Genomic DNA, 24,481 nt, shown 5'->3' with positions numbered 1-24,481 from the left:
AATTAAAATTTCATTTTTCCTTCATTGCATCATAGCCCATGGATTGAAAATGTGTAGATTATTTTAAAAGATATGACATTAAGTCAAAAATTATTTTTAAATATGAGGTCAGTTTTGTTTACCGCTGATGGCTTTTAAGGGAGAAAATAGACTTGAATAATCTTCCATGCTTTGGAGCCTAACAAGGCATAAAATGCCACCTAGCTTTTTTTGTATCAGTCTTCAAATTGTCACTATTAATGTTTTTTTCTGACTTTAGAGGAACCCACTGTAATTGATTAATGTCATTCAGCATCTTATATCAGTTAGAAAAAAATGGTGCCCTTCTTTCAAAAGAAGTTTAAAGCTAGGTTTCCCCTTTTTCAAAGCATTACTGTGTCATGGCACGATTCCATCATTTTACTGACAAGCGCCTCCCATTTTTACTGCAACCCAATATATCCTCTGTAGAAATCTGCTTTTGTGGCAGAAGACAAAACCTACCGGGCTGAACAGTAAATCTAATTGTTGTTGCCAAATGTACTACATCTACATTAAAATTCTCATGTTCTTAATACAGAATGAGAAAGAAATGATACTGTTGATTGCTTAGGCAGATGAAGGGTGCTTAAAAATATCTCCTAAAAACTTTAAATAGAAATCTCCTTAACTATTCTCTTTCTACAAATGAAAGGATGATCTAAAAGCAGTAAATAAAATTCTTAACAGAATAGGGCATTCAAAACCAGAACAGTGCTGGCTTCTGGTACTTTCAAAACTAAGGAAAGCCTTTAAATGTACGACACTTCGACATGGGTGTTTTCTCTCTAGGTACTGCCCAGAATCTTTATTATTAAATTTGCTAATCAGTAAGGCTACTGTGTAGCTTTTCACCGCCTCAAAAGACCTTCTTCTTTTCCTGTTTGAGGAGATTCAACAATGAGGGGTATGATTTTTTTATTTTTATTTTTTTGGTCACAGTTGTTTCTATAGCAACAGATAGGGATGCTATGAATTGGTTCACACAAAATTAAAGCTGACCAAAGCCTTCAGTCTAGTTGTGAGTTGCTAAATTGCTAGTGATGGAAGATAAATGCTTATTTCCTCCTGCTTCTGTTTATTATTTTGTTAAATGAAGAGTAAACACTTTTTATCCTTGGGCTTATTAGCATATCATTTATTATATTTGCAAAACTTTGAACTCATCAGAGCTGTTAGGGAAATGGAAATTATACCTATTCTAATCATGCTAATCCATCATCCACTTACTTCTTTTCTGCATCATTGCTTTATGCTGAAAAGCCCTTTTTTTATTTTCATGCTTGTACTTTGATTCTTTTTAAGTTGGAAGGTACTTGCTGGAAAAAGCTTAAACAATATGAAAGGGTAAAGAGTGAAAACCAAAGTTTCTTCTTACTTCTCTGTTTACCTTCAGTTCCTTTCTTTGGAGGTATCTGTTACTTACTAGGTTCTTAGAAATTTGGGAGGGAAATTTTCTGTGTCCATATATTTCTTTTACCTAAGGATTCATTCCGTATACACTCCTCTGCAGCATGCTTCGAACTAACCAATATATGTTGCACATCTTTTATATAATAAATGCAATCATTTGATGTGTATTGTTCCAAATCTTTTTCACTAAACGATAGGTCATGGATATCTTTCTCTCTCAGTATGTATATGTGCTGTATTCCTTTTTATTTTTTAAATTTTTTAATGGTTATTTATCTTTTGAGAGAGAGAAAGAGAGACAGAGCACGAGCAGGGGAGGGGCAGAGAGAGGGAGACACAGACTCCAAAGCAGGCTCCAGGCTCTGAGCTGTCAGCAGAGAGCCTGATGTGGGGCTTGAACTCACGAACTGTGAGATCATGACCTGAGCCGAAGTCAGATGCTTAACCGACTGAGCCACAGGCGCCTCTAGCTGTGCTGTATTCTTGATGCATAAATGAATCTTCATTTATTTGGCCATCTGTTGGTCGTCATTTAGGGATATTTTTATGTTTTTGTCTATTAAAAGCAATATTGTAATAACAGCTCTTGTACATATTTTATATGATGCTGTCCTGGAAAGGGAATTGCTAAAAGGTTCTATTTATTTTTAGTGTTGAAAAATACTGCCAAATTGTCCTCCCAAAAGTTGTCCTCTAGTTTATATTCACCAAAATCATGTCTTTGCAAATACTGAGAATTATCAAACTTGTGCGTTTTTTTGTCCATCTGAAAGGTGGAAAATTTTTGTTTTATTTCACTGTGATTATAGGTATGATTGGAAGAGCTTTTCGTGTGTTTTTTGGGAATTTGTGTTTCTTTTTTTAAGTTTATTTATTGACTTAGAGAGAGAGAGAAAAAACCTGAGTGGGGGAGGGGCAGAGAGGGAGAGAGAGAGAATCCCAAGCAGGCTCCTCACTGTCCGCACAGAGCCCAACGTGGGGCTCAAACTCACGAACCATGAGATCATGACAGAGTGGAAACCAAGAGTCACACACTCAACCAGCCACACCACCCAGGTGCCCCTGTGTTTCTTTTTTATGATTAACTCTGTTCATCTCTTTTGCTCATTTTTCTGTTTGGTTTCCCATCTTTTTGTTAACAGTTTCTGAGAACTGTTTGGCTAGTAAGTAATTAGCCCGTTGTCTGCTTCTTTATCTCTCTATTCATTTCCAGGTTTTCATTTGATTTTTTATTTTACTTATGGCTCTTTTTTTTTTTTTTTTTTTGCCTTTGTGAAGGGAAAACATACTGCTCTTCCTTTGTTTCTTTTTCCCTCTCACACTGCCATCACACTTCACTTCTGACACGAGAGATGTAGATTTTCCACACACCCAGCTATTCTCACAGCACTAGCTGGGTGTCCTGCAATTTAACTCAGTTCTGACACTGTCTGCCTGAAGATGATCAGATTTTACAGGCTTAAGTGCTCAGTCCACAAAACTTCCTTGCCCCCACCTCTCATTTCAGATGCCAATTCCAAGTCTCGGGCTGTCACCTGTACTTCTGACCTGCGGTAAATCCGGGTTCCCATGACCCCCCCTCCTTGGGTTTGATCACTTGCTAGAACAGCCTAAGAACTCACGGAAACATTTACTCACAGGCGGTGATTTATTATATAATAAAGGATATGATAACGGATGCAGATGAATTGCCAGATGTAGAAATATACAGGGCAAGGCCCGGAAGTTTCCATAGTGCAAGAGTTTCTGTCCCCATGGAGTTGGGCTGTGTCACCCTCCCAGCATGTACATGTAGTCACCAACCAAAAAGCTCTCTGCACCCCAAACATTTGGATTTTTATGGTGGCTTCATCACATAAGCACAATTGATCATTTACTCCATCTCAAGTCTCTCTCCCCTTCCAGGAGGATGGGGTGTGGGGCTGAAAGTTCCAGGCTTCTAATCATGGCTTGGTCTTTGTGGTGACCGGTCCCCAACCTGAAGCTATCCAGGAGCTCACCACGAGTCATCTCACAAAACAAAAGGTACTCTGAGCTCCCAGAAAACCTAGAAAATCACTCCAAGTGATTTAGGAGCTCTGTGTCAGGAACTAGGGTCAAAGACCAAATATTAAGAGAAAAGGTGCTCCTGGGGCACCCAGGGGGTTCAGTCGGTTGAGCATCCGACTTTGGCTCAGGTTATGATCTCACCATTCGTGGGTTTAAGCCCCGAGTCGGGCTCTGTGCTGACAGCTCGGAGCCTGGAGTCTGCTTCGGATTCTGTGTCTTCCCCTCACTCTGTCCTTCCCCCCCTCCTCAAAAATAAATAAATATTAAAAAAAAAAAAAGATGCTCTTAGTGCTCTTATCACTTAGGAAATTACAGGAGTTCAGGAACTCTGTGCCAGAACCAAGCCATGGACAAGGATCGAATACATATTTATTATAACTCCAATATCACAGCCTCAAAGCAGTCTTTAATGTTTATTAAAAAGTAGTCAAATTTGCCTTTCCATTACGGCTTCTAGATTTTAAGTCACTCTTGAAAAACCTTCCCTAGTCTAAGATTGTTTAAATATCACCCTGGCTTTTTATTTTAACAAGCCATGTTTTAGTTCAGCTTTAGATTCACAGCAGAAGTGAGTAGAAAGTAAGAGCTTTTCCCATATGCCCGATGCATACCCCCACCCGCCTCTGCCCTGTCTGACCTCCCCCACGATTCACATCCACACCAGAGTGGTACACTTGTTGTACTCAATGAACCTAAAATAATGCTCGTTACTTTCCAGAGACCATGGTTTACGTTGAGGTTTGTTGTGTATTCTGTGGGTTTTGGCAAATGTATGATGATATTATCTACCATTATTGTGTCATAGAGAACAGTTTTCATTGTACTAAAAATCCTCTGTGTTCCTTCTGTTTATTCCTTTTCCTGCTAACCCCGGGAAGCCACTGGTCCTTTTACCATTTCCTTAATTTTACCTTTTTCAGAAAGTCATATGGCTGGAACCATACAGTATGTAGCCTTTCCAAACTGGTTTCTTTCATGCAGTAATATGCATTTAAGATTCCTCTATGTCTCGGGGCGCCTGAATGGCTTAGTCGGTTAAGCGTCCAACTTTCGCTTAGGTCATGATCTCGCGGTTCGTGGGTTCGAGCCCCGCGTCGGGCTCTCTGCTGACTGCCAGCTCAGAGCCTGGAGCCTGTTTCAGAGTCTGTGACTCCCTCTCTCTCTGACCCTCCCCTCCTCACGCTGTCTCTCTCTCTCTCTCTCTCTCCTAGAAATAAATAAAACATTAAAAAAAAAAAAAGATTCTATATCTCTTTATGGTTTGATGGCTCATTTCCTTTTTTAACACTGAATAATATGCCATCGTCTGGGGGTGACTGGGTGACTCAATCAGTTAAGCATCTGACTCTTGATTTCAGCTCAGGTTGTGACCCATGGTTCGTGAGTTCAAACCCTGCATCAAGCTCCACACATGGGAGCCTGCTTGGGATTCTCTCTCTCTCTCTCTGTCCTTCACCTGCTCATGCTTGCTCTCTCTCTCTCTCTCTCTCTCTAAGAATAAATTTTAAAAAATATGCCATTGTCTGGATGTACCACAGTTTATTAGCCATTCACCTCCTGAAAGACATCGTTGCTTCCAACTTTTGGCAATTATGAATAAAGCTACTGTGAACAATTGTGTGTAGGTTTTTGTGTGGAGTTAAGTTTCAACTCTTTTGGGTAAATACCAAAGTGCAATTGCTAGGTTGTGTGGTCAGTGTATGTTTAGTTTTGCAAAAAACTACCCTAATTCTTTTATGCTTTAATTTAAAAAATATTATTTAAATGTTATCCATCAACAATTTATTTGATGAATGGAGAGTGTTAAAGATTCACCTTTAAAATTTTATTTTTACAAATGATAGTCATCTGTTTCAATGCCATTTGTTGAACAATCTGCCTTTTCTCCATTGACTTGAATTGTGGCTTCAATCACATAATAAATTCCCATTTAAGCTTTGGTCCATTCCTGGATTTTCTACTTTTTTATATTAAAGATATGTAAAGATCAGCTGTAACATTTAAAAAAGAAAGAAGGAAAGGCTACTCATAAAGGGAAAGAGGGGAATAAGGTGGAGAGGAGAAGTAGAAGCTAGATTTCTTTGATTATACTGTGATTTTAGATTTGTCATTGGAAACCTGGAAATATTTTTGCAGAATTATGAAACAAAATTGAACTAAAGAATGTAGTCCTTTAAAATGTAAAATAAAATTAAACAAATGTTCCTTGCATTCAGTAGGTGTTTTTATTCTAAGATGTTGGCATTTTTGATCTGAGATTATTGGGAATATAATGTGTAATCAAATGAGTAGTCATGACATACTCTATTTATATCCTCTTTGATGTCCTTGAGAACTGGGATTCTTAGTGTGGGGGAAAGGAGACATGCACGTAAGATAGAAGAGATTGTCATGACCCAATAGACCCGAATTGGACTGAAAACATACCACTAGAAACTAATGAGGAATTTTACCTGACATTTTTTGGGAAAATAAACTGAATTATTCATAGGTCAAAGGGGAAGTCTCAGAGGAAATTTAAAAACACATGTCACCGAATGAGAAGAAAACACAACTTATGAAAATATATGAGGCACAGGTAAAGTAGTGGGTCAGAGAGAAATTTATGGCACTAAATGCTTATATTAGAAAAGAGGAAGGTGTAAAATCAGTTATTAGGTTTCTTGAAAAAAAAAAACAAGAAAAACAATAAACGTACATGAACCAGAAGAAAGAAAATAATAAAGAGCAGAAATTAATGGAATTGAAAGCAGGGAAACAGTTAACAGAGAAAAATGATTGACACAAAAAGCCAGTTCTTTGAAAAATAGAAAATGGATAAACCTCTTTCTAGTGAGACTGCCTAAGAGAAGACCCAACCACCAATATCAGGATGAAACAGGAGGTCATTACAGTTCTTTTAGCTATAAAAAGATAATAAAGAATTACTGGCAACAACTTTATGCTCATAAATTTGACAATTTAGAAGAAATAGAACAATTTCTCAGAAAGCGGAAACTACAAAACTTCAAAGAAGATGAAATAGAACCATTAAAAATTTTTTAATGTGTATTTATATTTGAGAGAGAGAGACAGAGACAGGGACAGAGTGCAAGTGGGAGAGAGGCAGAGAGAAAGAAGGAGACACAGAATCTAAAGCAGGCCCCAGGCTCTGAGCTGTCAGCACAGAGCCCGACACAGGGCTCCAACTCATGAACCATGAGATCTTGACCTGAGCTGAAGGTGGACGCTTAACCAACTGAGCCACCCAGGAGCACCTGTAACCATTTTTTTTAAGTGAATTTGTAATATAAGTCTCCTGAAAAAGAAATCTCCAAGTCCAGATGGTTTTACAGGAGAATTCTATCAAACATTTAAATAAAAATAGACACTATTTTTACACAAATATCTTTCAGAAAATAGGAGGGACTACTTCCCAGTTCATTTTATGAGGCAAGTATTCTGCTACCAACCCCAGAACAAGACAGTATAAAAAAGATACCATGATCTCTCATGAAATTAGAAGCAAAAATCCTCAAAAAAAAGTATCCAATTGAATCCAGCAATGTAATTTTAAAAATTATAAACTAGAACCAAGTGGGATTTAATCTAGGTGTGACTCAATTTGAAAGTTAATGAATGTATGAGAAACAATGAAATGTGGCCATGTGTAGCAACATGGATGGACCTTGAGGGTGTTATGCTGAGCGAAATAAGTCAGGCAGAGAAGGACAAATATCATATGTTTGCACGTATAGGAGGATTAGGAGGAACTTGACGGAGGAACAAGGGGGAGAAGAAGGGCGGAAATGGTGGGGGAAAGGGAGAGAAGCAAACCATGAGAGACTCTTGAATGCTGACAAAAACTGAGGACTGATGGATGTGGGGGGAGGGGGGATGGGCATGGAGGAGGACACTTGTGGGGATGAGCACTGAGTGTTATGTGGAAACTAATTGGACAATAAACTATTAAAAAAAAAAAAAGAAAGTTAATGAATGTAATTTATCATATCGACAAATTAAAGAAGAAAAATCATAAGATTTTTAAAAATTGATGTAGAAAACACTTAACAACATTCAGTACCCATTTATGATAAAAACTCAGCAACTAGAAATAGGTAGTTTCCTTAAATTGATAAAGATTATCTACAAAAACCTGCAATAGCATCATACTTGACAGTGAAATATTTCAGCTTTCCTTTCAAGATTGGGAACAAGGCCAGGACTTACTCAACATAGTACTAGAAGTTCCAGCCACTGCAATAAGAAAAGAAAAGATACGTAGAATGTAGAAACAAAATGAAAACTGTCCTTCTTTATAGATTGTCTGCATAGAAAATCTCAGAGAGATGACGACAAGAAACTTATAAGAACAGCAGGCGAATTCAGTAGGAGTGTAGGATACAAGATCAGCATATGTAAATCAATTGCATTTTTTATCTTTTTTGTTTTTAATGTTTATTTTTTTGCTTTTGAGAGAGAGTGAGTGAGCATAGGGGAGGGGCAGAGAGAGAGGGAGGCAGAGAATTCTAAGCAGGTTCTGAGTTGTCAGCACAGAGCCTAATGTGGGGCTCGAACTCACAAACCTGAGCCAAAATCAAGAGTTCGGTGCTTAATGGACTGAGCCACCCAGGCACCCCTGAATTTTTAAACTTTTTTTTTTAATCTTTATTTTTGAAAGAAAGAAGAGGGAGGGGCAAAGAGAGAGAGAGACAGAGAGACAGAGAATCTGAAGCTGGCTCCACACTGTCAGCTCACAGCCTGACTTAGGGCTTGAACTCATGAACTGTGAAGCCATGACCTGAGCTGAAATGGGACACTTAACTGACTGAGCCACCCAGGCACTCCTCAATTGCATTTTTATGTACTAATAGTGAACATGCGGAAATTGAAATTAAGACACACACCATTTGCAATTACTGCCCCAAAATGAAATCCTTAGGTATAATTGTAACAAAACATGCATAGAATCATGACAGGTGAAAATTATAAAATACTGATGAAAGATTTTAAAGACCACTCAGTTAAAGACATACCATGTTCATGGATTGGAAGACTGGTCATAGTAAAGATGCCCCTAATTACTCGATAGGTTTATTGCAATTCCTATAAAAATTCCAGCAACATTTTTTTTTTGAGACAGCGATAATAAGCTTATTCTAAAATTTATATGGAAAGGCACAGGTTTCAGAATAGCTAAAACCATCTTGAAAAAGATGAATAAAGTAGAACTAATCACTCTGCCTGATATTAAGTCTACTGAATAGTTACTGTAATCAAGAGAGTGTGGTATTGGTGGAGAGATAGACACTTATGTCAGTGAAGCAGGATAGAGAACCAAGAAATTAAACCCACACAAATATGGCCAATTGATTTTTAACAGAGGAACAAAAGGAATTCAATGGAGGAAGGATAACTTTTTCAACAAATGATATTGGGGCAGTTGGACATTCGTATAGGCAAAACCATGAACCTCAGTTTAAGCCTCATATAGAAATTCAGTCCAAGTAGATCATGGACTTAAATGTAAAATGTAAAACTCTAAAACTTTTTTAAAACACTGGAGAAAAATCTTTGGGATCTAGGCTAGCCAAACGCATGATCCCTAGAAGAAAAAAACATGTTAGACCTTATCACAAAAGGATATAAAAACAAGTTACAGCCTGGGGGAAAATATTTGCAACCCACATATCTGGCAAAGGACTAATATCTGGAGCACTACAAAAACTTCTCAGGGCACCAGGCTGTCTCAGTCGATAGAGCATTAGATGCTTAATCTCAAGGTCGTTGAGAACACGCCCCCCTATTGGGCACGAAGGCTACTTTTTAAAAAATCAAAAATTTGGGGCGCCTGGGTGGCTTAGTCGGTTAAGTGTCCGACTTTTGCTTAGGTCATGATCTCGCGGTTCGTGGGTTCGAGCCCCGCGTCGGGCTCTGTGCTGACTGCCAGCTCAGAGCCTGGAGCCTGTTTCTGAGTCTGTGTCTCCCTCTCTCTCTGACCCTCCCCTGCTCACGCTGTCTCTCTCTCTCCTAGAAATAAATAAAAATATTTTTTAAAAAAATCAAAAATTAAAAATATAACCTCTCAAAGGGCAACAGTTAAAACTCAAACACAACCTAATTAGAAAATGCGCAAATGACAGAAACTGTCACTTCAGCAAATACAGACAGCAAATAAGCAAATAAGAAAAGATGTTCAGCCTCATTACCCATGACGAATATGTAACTTAAACACACAATGAAATCTCAAAATGGCTAAAATAAAAATTAGTGACAACACCAAATGCTGGGGGAAATTGGATCACTCCAATATGACTAGTGGGAATGTCAAATTGTAAAGCTACTCTGGAAAACAGTTTGGCGGTGTCTTATAAAACTAAACATGCAGCTAGCTACCATATGACAGAGCAATTGCATTCTTAGACATCTATCCCAGCAACGTGGAAACTTACTTTCCTACACAAAGATATACGTAGTGTTCACAGCAGCTTTATTTATAATAGTACAAATCTGGAAACAATCCAGGCGTCCTTTGACAGGTGAAACAAACTAGGATGCATCTATACCACGGATACAACACAGCATTAAAAAAGGAACGAGTTATTAATGTATGAAACAACACGGATGAATTTCTGGGAATTATGCCAGGTGAAAAGAGCCTATTCCAAAAGGTTACATCCTGTATGGCTCCATTTATATAACATTTCTTCAAATGTCAAAATTACAGAAATGAAGAACAGATTAGTAGTTTGGGGGGGCAGGCTATGGTAATAAAAAGGAATCAGGAAGGGTTGTTATAGTGATCAAAATGTTGTGTATTTTGACCGTATCAGTGTCAATATCTTGGATAATGGGTACTACAGTTTTTAAGATGTTATTTTTAGGGAAAACGGGGTAAAGGATACACAGGATCAGTCTGTATTATCTTAATACATGTGAATCTACAATGACTTTAAAATAAAAGTTGAATTATAAAAAGGGGCAATTCCCTTGGAAAATGGTAAACTTTCTATTGTAACTTCAATGAAGTTAAAAATTAACCTGTCCTATGACCTGGCCATTCTACTCCTGTGTAAATATCCAGGAGTGATGAGTACATTTGTCGGTAAAAAGATTTATATAAGATTGTTCATAGTATCTTTATTCTTAATAGCTGAAATTTGGTATATGTGCTGCCGAAGCGAGCACATCTTAATAGCTGAAATTTGGAAACAATCCAGGTGTCCATATGGAGGAGACTGTATACACAAATTGTGGTATATTCCTACAATGGAATACTTCTTACGAGAAAAAGGAACTGATGCACACAAAATATGGATTTTTTCGCAAACATTATGTTAAGCAATGGGAATCAGAGACGAGAGTACATTGTGTATGATTACATTTTTATGAAGTTCAAGAACAGGCGTACTCATTGATAACCACAGAAGATAGAGCACTGTTTTCCAGTAGTGGGAGGATGGGATCGACTGGAAAGGGGGGACTTTCTGGAGTGACATAGGTATACGCATAATGTTAAAACCTATTGAGCTCTACACTTAAGGTTTATGCATTTTCCTCTACATTGATTATACCTTAAATAAAGCACTGTAAAACAGATCTTTGTTCATGGGGCAAAAAGACACGTCAACTGCTCCCACCATATGGACTTAATTTGAATCCTCTCTTAGACAAGCTATAGAGAAACCTATTTAATGGCACTCATGAGAAATTGAAAAGTTTATAATTGATGACATTAAGGAGTTGTGAAGTTTATAGGTATAAAATAATAATGTTAAAGAGTTCAGCTCATTTAGAGAGAGGTACAGTGATTTATCTAGGACTGGCGTCACAATAAAGCAGATGAGGACTGGTAGGATGTAAGTGAAACAAGATTGGCCGTGTATTTATTGATTTGTTTCACCTGCATGATTGGATTGATTATCATCTATGTTTTACTCCATGATAAAAAGTTGAAGTTTAAAATTTTCAATACAAGATAGGGACCCCTGGGTGGCTCAGTTGATTAAGTGTCCGACTCTTGCTTTTGGCTCAGGTCATGATCTTGCAGTTTGTGAGATCGAGTCTCATGTCTACCTCTGCGTTAACAGCATGGAGCCTGCTTGGCATTCTCTCTCTCCCTTTCTTTCTGCCCCTCCCCTGTTTGCTTGCATGCTCTCATTCTTTCTCTCAAAAATAAATAAACATTTAAAAAAAGATATACACGAGTAACTTTATTAGTACCAATAAAACAGAACAACCGGCCTCTGAGATCGTATGCCCTAAGGGTGCTCAAGGGTGGTAGAGAAGTTCGCACCTCAAAANGAGTGAGGATCTCCAAGGGTAAAAAACCACCCTATGCTCAGTGGACACCAAGAGTATAGATAACTTATATTTGAGTTCCTTCAATTAAAATGTGTTTATGCTAGCACATGTAGACACAGTGTATCTTCATAGATCGTCCATCTATTTTACCAAATTGAAGCGGTGGGATTACTGATGTTTTTCAACCTTCCTGTGCTCTCTTATTTTCTTTAAGGACCTGATGTTATTTTATGAGGACGATCCAAAGCCAGTTTTGCCCACGGTTCCTCCTCCTGTTATCTCGTCAACTAAACTGTTATCAGAAGAACAAGCAGACGTTTGTAACCTCTGTGATGCAGGTAAATTGAGTAAAGAATAGAAAGTTTACGCAGAAACATCAATAAGAAACACTGGGCAGGAGTTGCTTTTCATCCGATTTTATTTTGTGAAATATAGCAATAGTGGCTTTACCTTTGATAATTTAACTTTGATAATGGGGGCTGGGACCAGCATGGATGAATTCAACCCACGCGTAACCCTGTAATCTTATTTTACCATTTGCTTCAATGGTTTTTTTCCTCTATTTTGCATTTTTTTCCTTTTTCACTGTTCCAAAACTTAGTAGCCACAATCAGATCTCTTACGAATACTTTAAAAAAGCAGAAATATTAATTTGAGTTCCTTTTTTCATTTGTATAAACTTCTCTTTGATAAAGAGTTTAAATCATGACTTTTTCATAAGCAAGCATTAGACCAGAATACATGGGATCCCCCAAATTGGCTAATCACCTCTTGACTAATTAACAAGTGAGGAGGTACAGTATAAAATGATACAGACTGGCCTCCAATAAATTACATGATCAGATTCCAGCTGGGCTCTGCTGTTGTGCAGACCTGATTGATTGACCGTGGCACCACTCCATATTGTCTCTATTTTTCAGAAACTCTCAATTTTTAATACATTCTTCCTCTTGCTTTTCTCAAAAAATAGGACTCGAGACCTTCTGCCAAGTTGAAAATGAAACATTCCCATTAGTATCTTTCATCCCCTCATTTATCTTTGCTTTTATATCCATCCAGACATCCCTTCCTGCATTGCAGAGGTGGCTCTTCTGTTCCGAGTTTCATCTTCTCCCTCATCTTTGGGCCATGCACCTCGGTTTTCTCCTACATAGATCCCAAATATCCAAAATATAAAAGACCACTGTAGGTTACTAGTGTAGATTTCTTTTACAAGTTCACGTTTATGCAATTTTCTTATACACCTGGTCCTGAGAATGATGAGGATATTTCAACAAACACAAAACAAGAAGTTGTGGCTTATGGTGATATTTGTAGGACAAAGATGGTATTACTCACGTGGACAATTAGTTATAAGTGGTTATCATTTTTTAGACAGGTTGCTCTGTCTTCTTAGAATACACTTTATGGAAACTGGTCCAGATCCAGAAGCTTCAAAGAAGAATAGTAAGGAAAACATTTTTGTGATCTAATATTCCCTTATATTTCCCCCTCCAACATTAAAAAAAATTTTTTTTAATGTTTTATTTATTTCTGAGAGAGAGACAGTGTGAGCAGGGGAGGATCAGAGAGAGAGGGAGACACAGAATCTGAAACAGGCTCCAGGCTCTGAGCTGGCTGTCAGCACAGAGCCCGACACGGGGCTCAAACCCACAAACCGTGAGATCATGACCTGAGCCGAAGTCAGACGCTCAACAGACTGAGCCACCCAAGCGCCCCCAACATTTCTTTAATAGACTTCATTTTTTAGAGCAGTTTAAGGCTCACAGTAAAATTGAATGGAAGGTACAGAGATTTCCCCATATACCCCTGCCCCAAACAAGGTCAGCTTCCCAGACTACGAACACCTCACATTTGTTGCAATCAGCGAACCTACATCAACGCTTTATTATCAAAGACCATAGTTTACATTAGGGCTCGCTCTTCGTGTTGTATATCCTACGGGTTTTGACAACTGTGTACACCATTAGAGTATCATACAAAGCATTTCACTGCTCTGCAAAGCTTCTGTGCTCTGCCTGCCACTCCTCCCTTCCTCCTAACCTCTGACAACCACGGAGGCTTTAACTGTCTCCACCATTTTGCCTTTTCCAGAAAGCCGTAGAGTTGGAATCATAGAGGATATAGCCTTTTTCAGACTGACTTCTTTTATTCAGTAGCACGTACTTAAAGCTCCCCCATGTCTTTTCGGGACTCGATAGCCCATTTCTTCTTAGTGCTGAATAGATATAGAGCATTTATCCATTCACCTGCTGAAGAACAGCTTAGTTGCATCTAAGTTTTGGCAATCATAAATAAAGTGGCTACAAATATCCATCTGAAATAAGGTTTCCCCGCCAACATTTTAATACAAGTGAAATTGAATGAATGAGGCTAAGCAGAAGCCTTTAAGAGGAAAAAAGTCACAAAACCCATCGAGTGAGGGATGACTCCCCCCTGTGACTTGGTTGGAACTCATCTTAACTGGGGGAGCTTTTCCTATTTTTGAGTCTTTCTTTTCTCCCGTCCTTCCTTCACACCCATCTCAGAGATGTCTTGCTAAAATGCAGATCTAAATGTTTCACTTCCTAGCTTAAAAACTTTCAGTAGTTTTCCACTGCGAATAGGCCAATAGGATGTTTAATTTTTTTTTTTTTTTGCTGTCACATAAGACTTTTCATGGCCTGCTCCGAGCCAGCGTTTGTAACTTCATCACCCAATACTGCCAATATTCACAATGCACTGCGGCATTCTATTACTTGTATAGTTTCTTCTCCTCAGAAAGTCTTTGTTCCAGTTACTTCGGCGGTGTAACACATTGCTCTAAAACTCTGTGGCACAAAATAACCGCTTATTCTGCTCATGGAATTCTCTGGGTCAGGAATTAGGACAGGACACAGTGGGGATGACTTAGCTGTGCCCCATGACGTATGTTTGGGCCTCAACCCGAGGACACAAAGGCTGGGGACAGGAATCATCTGAAGGCTCATTCACTCATGTGTATGGTAGCTGGTGCCCACTATCGGCCGGGGGCCTCAGTTTCTCTCCACGTGAGCCTCTTCATGTGGTGTCTCCACATGAGCCGGTTTGGGCCTTCTCACAGCATGGTGGCTGGGTTCCAAGGCTGAGAGTCCTGTAAAAGAAAGGACCAGGCAGTAGCTGGAGAATCTCAAAGATCATGCTGTGATACTTCCTTCCCATTCAGTTCATCAAAGTAATCACAAAATCTTGCCCAAGTTCAAGGGGAGGGAACATAGACTCCCATCCCTCTATGGACAAGTGTCAATGTCATATTGAAAGAAAAGCATATAGGATGGTGTGTGTGTGAGTACAGTCATCTTTGGAAAATACAGCCTGTCTCCGTCCTCCCCCAGATTACGGACGCTTGACAAGATCCTATTCAAACAGCGAGGCCCGAGAGCTCAAAGGTCACTCTGCTATAAAATGCTTTTTCTACACACTGATTTGTCTTTTCACCGTGCTCCCATGGGACTCCCATGGGATTCAAACAGTATTAATAGGGTCCAAATCCTCCTTGTCTGTCCCTTACCCCAACACAGTTCCCTCGCCGCAGCTCCCTGATACGATCAATGTGTTGATTACCCTCTAGACCTTTCTCTGCATACACACATGTACCTTTAAAAGTAGGTAGAACTGACTTTATTTTGTTTCGGAAGATTGTCCTATATTTTTCTGAAACTCCTTACAGCAATACCACTTGGCCATCCTGTAGGGTATGTCAGTATATGGTATATTTGGAGATATATTTGGAGATATACCATATGTTTTTTTTTTAACTCCTACATTGACTGGGTATTATAGTTTACTTCCCTGCTGATAGATAGTTTGGTGTTTTATATTTTTCATTATTACAAGTGATGCTTCCGTGAATAGCTGTGTGCATATAGGTGAGCATTTATTTAGGGTGGATTCCTAGAAATTGAACCCTTGGGTCATAATATATGCCCATTTTCTTCTTAGTTAATGCTGCCAAATAACCCCTCAAAATATCAATACCAGTTTACACTGGCTCGCAGTATACAGAAGTACTTATTCACGCACACCCTCACCAGCACTTGATATTTTTCAAGTCTTATATTTTTATCGCTTGGAAAAGGTTGCATTGCATAGTAGGTATAATTTGCATATTTCCATGTGTTAACTGGATATTTTTATTTCTTCTTCTGTGCACTGCTTATATCCTTAGTCTTTTTCTTTTGGATTGTGTGTTGTTGATCATTTAAATTAAATGATTTTGTAGCATTTTTACATATGTTGTTAACTACATATAAAATAATAAATTTTTCAGAATAAAAACTGCCCTTTATCTCACCAGCAAAAGACAGGGTTATTCGGGAATAAAAGAGAATTTCAATTCAGGACAAACAAGCTGAGGCAAAATATAGGCAAGCCCAAGGAACGAAAGAGAGGTAGGCTTTCTTAAGGAGAAAAGGAGTAGTTGGGTTAGAAGCTAAAAGTCCGTTGGAGTAAACTGAGAATTCCAAGTGTAGTGACTGGCTTCTCATTGGCTGAGCTGTTGTTGGGAGGGGAGGGAGGTAAGGAAAGCCTCTCTTCTCTCCCCAGTAGTATGCACGTGCAAGGTCAAGTCCTGCTCTTCCTGTCACATGTGCAATTGACTAGAGTGGTAGGGAGTGACAGCTCCTCCTGGGGAACCTTCCAGACTCCATTTTAGTGAGGGTTCCCGTTACTAATTTTCACACTGTTCCTAATCCTTTCTGTGATTCAAGTTGCAAATATCATCTTCTAGGCTATGACTTGTCTTTCAGATTTTTTTTACAGATTTTTGTTTGGTTGGTGTTTTTGTAGAAGTCTTATGTTTTATGTAGTCATGTGTATTATTATTTCGCTTCAGAGATTTTGGTTTTTGTGTTTTGGTAAATTTTTATTAAGGTATAATTAACATACAGTGTTATAGAAATTTCAGGTGTACAACATAATGATCGGACAGCTCTGTACAACACTCAGTAGTGCTGCTCCCGGTGACAAGTATAGTGACCGTCAGACAACATTATTACAGTCTTATTGACTATATTTCCTATGCTGTGCTTTTCATCTCTGTGACTTATTTATTTTATAACTGGAAGTTTGTACCTTTATCTATGCCATTCCCCCCCCACACACACACACACACACCTCCCTCTGGCAACCACCAGTTTGTTCTCTGTATTTAAGAGTCTGCTTTTTGTTTCTTTGTCACTCTGTTTGTTCCTTTGTTTCATTTCTTAGATTCTACACATAAGCTAAATCACGTGGCATTTGTCTTTTTTGTCTAACTTTCCAAAGAAGACATACAGATGGCCAGCAGACACAGGAAAAGCTGCTCAACATCAGTAATCATCAGGGAAATGCAAATCATACCCCCAATGAGATGTCACCCTACACCTGTCAGAATGACTAGAATCAAAAAGACAAGAAATAAGTGTTGGCAAGGGTGGGGAGAAAAAGGAATCCCAGTGCACTGTTGGTGGGAATGCAAACTGGTGCAGCCACTGTGGAAAACAATATAGAGGCTCTTCAAAAAATTGAAAATAGAAATACCATATGATCCAGTAATTCCACCACCACTGGATATTCACCCAAAGAAGACAGAAACACCAATTCAAAAAGAATTGCACCCCTATGTTTACTGCAGTATTATTTACAATGTTCAAAACATGGAAACAACCCAAGGGGCCATCGATAAATGACTGGATAAAGAATTTATGAGATACACACACACACACACACACACACACACACATATTACTTGGCCATAAAAATGAATGAGATCTCACCATTTGCAGCAACATGGGTGAACCTACAAGGTATAATGTTATGTGAAATAAGTGGAGAAAGACAAATACCATGTATTTTTTGTGTGTTTTAAGAAGGCTTTCCCTACACGACATTCACAGTATATATTCACCCATTTTTAATTTTGTTTTAGTGATTTTATTTTTTTCAGTTTGAGAGAGAGAGAGAGAGCCCACAAGCTGGGAAGAAGGGCAGAGGGAGAGAGAGAATCTTAAGCAGGTTCCATGCTCAGATTAGAGCCCAATATAGGGCTCGATTCCATGACCCTGAGAGTCAAGCGTCGGATGCTCAACCAGCTGAGCCACTCAGGTGCCCCTGTTTTATTTAGTGCTTTAATTTATGTGGATTTGAAGTATTTGTGATGGTTCTAGATATGATCAGTGAGTGGCCAGTTGTATCAACAACATTTATTGACTAGTTCATTTCTCTTTGCTGTTTTGAAATGACTCTTTAACCTGTACTAAATAGTATCTGTTTATCAACTCTGTTCTGTTCTGTTGATCCATTCTTCCAATCCCGGTCTGCTTAATTAATTTTTTGTAATTACTATAATAATATGCCATAGTATGAATGTATTCTATTTTACTTAACCAGTATTATATTAATGGTAACTTAGGTTATTTCCATATTATTACTATTATAAGTAATGATGAAATGACATCTTTCTCTCCTTTCAAATAAAGTAGGCATTAAATTTATTGTTATTATTTATTATTACTTATAGTATTCTTTTCAGAATTTTATGCAAACTCTAAAATACATTATTCTGAATTTCTCTTGATAAATTCTGTCCAGTTCGTAACTTATCCTGTCAACGAATGGTTCTCATTTCCATGTTATGATTTCAGCGGCTTCAGCCCAAAGGCAAAAATAAAGAAGGAGATTCATTCTGTACAACCTCCTCTTCTCCCTTGCCTTCCCCTTCTTGGGCACACAGTGGTCTGCTGTTCACACTGGCCTGCAGCATGTGGGCGTACTTACCCCCTCACTAACCCTCCGTCTTAGCTTCACTGATCCTGTCCCTTTCTTTCACTCTCTGAGGGGCCACTCATTTGAATTTTGTGTTCATCATTCTCTGCTTTCTTTATAGTTTTACTACATACGTTTATGCTCTAAACAATCAGTTACTTAGTTTGTGTGTATGGGTTTTAAACTTTTATTTATTTCTTTTTAAGAGAGAGAGAGAGAGCAAGTGTGCACAACTGGGGGAGGGACAGAGAGAGAGACGCACAGAATCTGAAGCAGCCTCCAGTCGCCGAGCTGTCGCCACAGAGCCCAACGCGGGGCTTGAACTCACGAACCAAGAGATCATGACCTGAGCCGAAGTCGGATGCTTAACCAACTGCGCCACCCAGTCACCCCATGTTTTTATTTTTAAGTAATCTCTATACCAACAGGGAGCTCTAACTCATAACTCTGAGATCAGGAGTCGCGTACTCTACCTGTTGAGCCAGCCAGGCACCCCACAATGTTACTTAGTTTTACATGCTTTTAAACTGTACTTAAATAGAGTCATTTTGAATTTATTTTTTGTGACTTCCTTTTATCACTCAATAATATGGTCTTAAGATACATCTACGTGTGGGGTTGCCTGGGTGGCTCAGTCAGTTGAGCGTCCGACTTCGGCTCAGGTCATGATCTCACAGTTCGTGGGTTCGAGCCCCACGTCGGGCTCTGTGCTGACAGCTCAGAGCCTGGAGCCTGCTTCGGATTCTGCGTCTCCCTCTCTCTCTGGCCCTCCCCTGTTCATGATCTGTTTCTCTCTGTCTCTCAAAAATAAATAAATTTTAAAAATTAAAAAAAAAAGCATCTATGTGTGTGTAGGATTGTCTTTTATTTTTACAAATGAAATATTTTCAGTATTTTACTGGGTGCGTATATTAGAATGTATTCGTTCTGCTCTACTGTTGTCAGTACGGTGCCAAGTTTTTTTTGCAACGTGAACAGCTGTGAACATACTTGTACAAGCCGCATGGTTCTCATGGACAGGAGTTGCTCTGGGGCATATACTTGGAAGTGAAATTGCCAATGGTTCAATATGAGCATCTTCAAGTGTACGTGATAATGCCAGATTGTTTTCCAGAGTTCTAATTGCCCCACATCCTCGCCAACGCCTTCAGATCACCATTAAATTGGCAGTCTATTGGGTGGGAATTGGTATCTCATTTGTTCTAAAATCTTTTTTTGATAATGAAATTGAACATATTTTCATATGCGTATGGTTCATTCATGTTTCCTCATCTGTGAAATGCCTGTTCATGTCTTTTGGCCATTTTTCTATTTTGTTGTTTGTCCTTTTCTTAATTGACTTGTAGGAATTCTTTATCTACTCTGGAGGCTAAACATTTCATTTTGTGAATGTTTTCCCAGTTTGTGATTTGTCTTTTTACTTTGTAAGGAGTCTTTTGAATAATAGAAGTTCTCAATTGTAATAAGGTAGAAATTTATTCTTTATGGATGTACTTTTTTTTCTTGTTACTTTAAAAAACTCTCTCTTACCTCAAGACTGTATAGCCTACTTCTGTTTAGGCTAAAAATTTCATAGTTTTACTTTCCACAATGAAAACTTTATCGCAGCTGTAGTTGGTTTTTGTGTGCAGTTGAAGCGCGAGTCCAGTTTTACTGCTAAGTGGATAACTAGCTGTCCCCTGCATCATTTGTTGAAAAGTCTGCTTTTTCTCCACTGAGCTGCCATGCTATTTGTATCCTTCGCAAGTTTACCCATATGTATGGATTCGTTTCTGGACCCTATTCTGTTCCAGAAGTCTGGGACTATGCCTACACCAACAAATAGTTTTAATTACCCTAACTTTGTGATAATTTTTAATGACTTTTCCTTCGTCAGGAGCATTTTGTCTCTTTTTTTAGTCCTTTGCTTTCCCACATAAAAGCTTGTCAAGTTCTTGAAAAAAAAAAAAAAACAACCATTAGTTTTGATTGGCACTACCAATCTGTCACCAGACTCAGGTCCTTGGATCAGCAACGGCAGAAACGAGGCAGGACCCAAAGTATGAAGGCACAGACAAGGCTTAACTGGGGCAACAGCTGCAGCTGAAGGGAGACACAGTCACGGTCACGACTAAGGAGGCAGACCTGAACAATAGCTAGGGAAAGTTTTAAAGGACCCGAGGCAGACGAAGAGTGACATCCAAGCATGTAGGGTTGGGACAATACAGAGAATTGGGCTCGCAGGTGTTGACAGAACAATCTGCTTCCTACATTGTACGCTTCCTCTCAGAATGGCTTGCCCGCCCACTTTCGGAGAGCCCCTCGGTGCCCCCCCGGCAGGTGTTTCTACGGGACATGAATATCTTGGCCTATACGTCCTAGGAGGTCCATCCACAGATTTCTTCGTCACCAGTGCTGTCACCTCTGCATCACCCCTGAGGTCCTCCCCTGCCTACAGATGACAGCCACCACAAGCCCTTCAGTGATACTGGTGGCCCATCACAGTGGTCAATGCCGTGCTGAAGGGACCGACCTCCAGGACAAGTAGAAGGTGCCTGAGCGTGATGTACATAATAGATCCTTCCCAGCAGTCCCGTCTGTGGAGCCTTGAAGCTTCCTTTACAGGGTCCCAGAGAGGTGACTTTTGCTCTGAAGGCCATTCCTGAGTCCTGTATATGATGCCGTCTCACTCTCTGGCTCTTGCGCTCGCTCGCTCTCTCTCTCTCTCCCCCTTTTTCTGGTCCTGCTGAAATGTCAGAGTCCAGGGCGGCTTCGCTGAACACTTTCTTAAAAATCGCCACGCCACCACCACCACCATTGACGCTCCCTGTGCCTCTCCCCTGCTCTGTGTCCTCGGTAGCACTAATCGTCATCTGAAGCATGTATGGATTTGGTTTAGTCCGTCTGGTACAGGGGTTTCCCCGGACCACCCACAGGGATCAGAGTGAGCCAGCCGTTAGCAGAGCTCTGACTCCGGGTTCTGCTCTTTGCCACTTCTAGGTACGTACATGCTTTGCAAACAGTTACATCCCGTGTTTGTATGTTGCTCATGAATTGGGTACATTATACTCCTGTCTCCTATTTTGAAGGCAGTTGCTGTGTGCTTTCACATTTTTAGGAAAGCATTTTTATATCATCAGAGAATTACAAAGCACGCTTTGAATTACAGAACTGACTATAGAAATTTGAGAGCTTATTAGCACAGCAACTGTGTATTATTATATGCTTGGCATTAAGAAATCCAATTAAAGCATTTTTTAACCTTAATTATTTCCTTTTTTTAACTTCAGAAATACGGGGAGACATGATTCACACATGTAGAACGGGCATAAATGAAACTATTAAAGGCTTCCATTGAAATGAGCAAATAGAACGAAGCCACAATCATTTGCGGTGGAAGTCAGTTAAATAATTGAAAGGCTGGAAGGATGTAACTACATGTGGACATGCCAACTTTTCTATGTCCCGCGGTGGCGGGACATCTTTGTGATGATTAAAGGAAAGATTAAGAGATGCTGACTTTTGAATTATTTATGAATTTTAGGTCAAAAAGCCATCCAGCCTAAATCCCTCTCTGCGTTACTAATGAGTATGTGTATCATAAAAATGTCACAGAACCCCTCCTACGTTCCAAATTAGGAGAATCAAACTTAATCTAACGTAAGGTGACAGGTTCTTCATCAAAATGACTGAGCTCTCAGGAATGCAAGCCCCAAGTCGACTTTATCTGAATGAAACAAATCTTTTTCGAAAAAGGAGTAAATTGTTTGTGCTACAAAAATTTCCCAAATACCTACTAGGTGCTAGCCATCGTGCACTGCGTGTTAGTCGATGATAGACAAGACCCCTGCCTTTATTTACGTATCTCCTGGGGTGCCTGGGTGGCTTAGTGGGTTAAGCGTCCAACTTTCGCTTAGGTCATGATCTCGCGGTTCGTGGGTTCGAGCCCTGCGTCGGGCTCTGTGCTGACTGCCAGCTCGGAGCCTGGAGCCTGTTTCAGTCTGTGACTCCCTCTCTCTCTGACCCTCCCCTGCTCACGCTGTTTCTCTCTCTCTCTCCTAGAAATAAAAAAAATAAAAAAAAAAAAACATTTATTTACGTATCTCCTGGTCTAGGGGTCAAGTCCAATCTGAGAAGTGAGGTTAAGCGTGAGGATAGGGGCAGGACCCGCAAGCACAGAGGAGGGCGTCTACCCCTGACTTCGGGTGTTAGGAGAGGCTTTCTGGAGAAAATGCAGTCCAGACTGGAACCCAATAGGTAATGATAACATGGCCAACACTTCCCTTGTGTGTGCCGGGTATACTTGCGAGCATTTCAATTCATTCCATCTTCATACCAATCTTTGGAGATAGATGAGGAAAACCCACACAGAGAGTTTAAGTAACTTGCCCAAGGTCACAGAGCAGAGTTAGGATTTAGACCAAAATTGTCTGATGCCAAACCCTATGCCAGGGTGTTTCACACCTTTTGACTACGATCAAGTGAGAAATGCCTTTTACACCACCACCCAGTACACACGGACTCACACACTAATTTCACAGAACTATAGTTTTGCCAGTGTTCCTGATCTTTTCTTCTAGGCAGTTTGGGTTTTTTTGTCTTTTTTTTTTTTTTTTTAAAAATATTAGACGTGACCCACAGTTTGGTTTCACAACCCACTAACGGGTCACAACTCCCAGTTTGAAAAACAGTTCACTGCACTGTTTTTCCCACGATGCAGAAGGAATCAGACCAAGTGAGGAGAAGAGAAGAGAGTTTCTTCGGCAGAGTGAACACAGTGTACGAGGCCAGGGGTGTGGCGTAAGAGGAAGCTCGGCGGGCTGGAAAAACTGAAAGAAACTTAGCAGTGTCTTAGGATTAAGTGCATGGCAGGACAGACACCAGACGGAGTGAGAAAGGTAGGCGAAGTCGTTTCAGTAAAGATTACCGTGTAAGTTATTGTCCAGACCGAGACACTCTGATGAGCGAGGGGCCACGATTAATAGTGACAGCGGGGTGACTCCTTGGGCACCTGGTGCTCCTTGGGCAAAGCGGCATCGCCCTGGTCGGGATGTTTGTGTCCCCCTCCCCAGATTCATATGTTGAAAACCTAATGCCCAAGGTGAAGGTATTAGGAGGGGCAGGACCTCTGGGAGGTGATTAGGTCATGAGGGGTGGAGCCCTCATGAACGGAATTAGTGATTTATGAGGGACCCACAGAGCTGCCTCGCCCCTTCCACCGCGCACAGTACACAGTGAGACGCTGGCATCTGCTGCTGAGAAGAGGGTCTTCGCCAGGGCCTGACGATGCTGGCATCCCGATCTTGGAGGCCAATCTCCAGAACTGTGAGGAATCAATTTCTGTTGTTTATTAGCTACCCAGTCTGTGGTATTTTGTTATATCAGCCCTAACGGACTAACACCTGCCTGTGTGGCCAGTCTCCTGATGAACTATGTTGAGGGGGTTCAGTTGTGTCTGAATTAACAGTGAGGAGCCTCTGCGGTGTTTTAAGCAGGGATGTGCTCTAACCTCGCTTTAAGAAGGTGACCGTGGAGGGGCGCCTGGGTGGCTTAGTCGGTTAAGCGTCCGACCTTCGCTTAGGTCATGATCTCGCGGTTCGTGGGTTCGAGCCCCGCGTCGGGCTCTGTGCTGACTGCCAGCTCGGACCCTGGAGCCTGTTTCAGTCAGTGACTCCCTCTCTCTCTGACCCTCCCCTGCTCACGCTGTCTCTCTCTCTCTCTCTCCTAGAAATAAAAAAAAAAAAAAAGATACAGCTAAGATGTTGTTTCTCCCAGGAAGCCTTTCCTGACATACCAGAAGCAATAGCTTTTCGTCTGGCCCCTCGTGGCAGATTCAGTGCCGATGCTGTGTTTTAATTGCCCATTATTCCTCCCCGCTGTCAAACCAACTAGACTATGATTTTTAAAATTTAGATATAATTGATGTATAACATTATATGAGTTTCAGATGCACAGCATAATGATTCAATATTTGCAT

General features: G+C 40.0%; 1 protein-coding gene across 1 annotated transcript in view; it reads left to right on the top strand.

Annotated features, from left to right (window-relative positions):
• The window catches only part of ENTHD1 (ENTH domain containing 1), a 98,458-nt gene that overhangs the window by 45,491 nt on the left and 28,486 nt on the right, over positions 1 to 24,481 (top strand). Inside the window, exon 4 of the mRNA XM_077757845.1 lies at positions 11,978 to 12,101. Coding sequence (XP_077613971.1) covers positions 11,978 to 12,101 — 124 coding nt within the window. The remainder of the gene's footprint in view (positions 1 to 11,977; positions 12,102 to 24,481) is intronic.

Source organism: Crocuta crocuta, unplaced genomic scaffold, assembly GCF_008692635.1.
Source record: "Crocuta crocuta isolate KB4526 unplaced genomic scaffold, BGI_CrCroc_1.0 scaffold143, whole genome shotgun sequence".
NCBI lineage: Eukaryota > Metazoa > Chordata > Mammalia > Carnivora > Hyaenidae > Crocuta > Crocuta crocuta.
The sequence above is the reverse complement of the archived record's forward strand: the minus strand, read 5'-3'. Positions and strand labels throughout refer to the sequence as shown.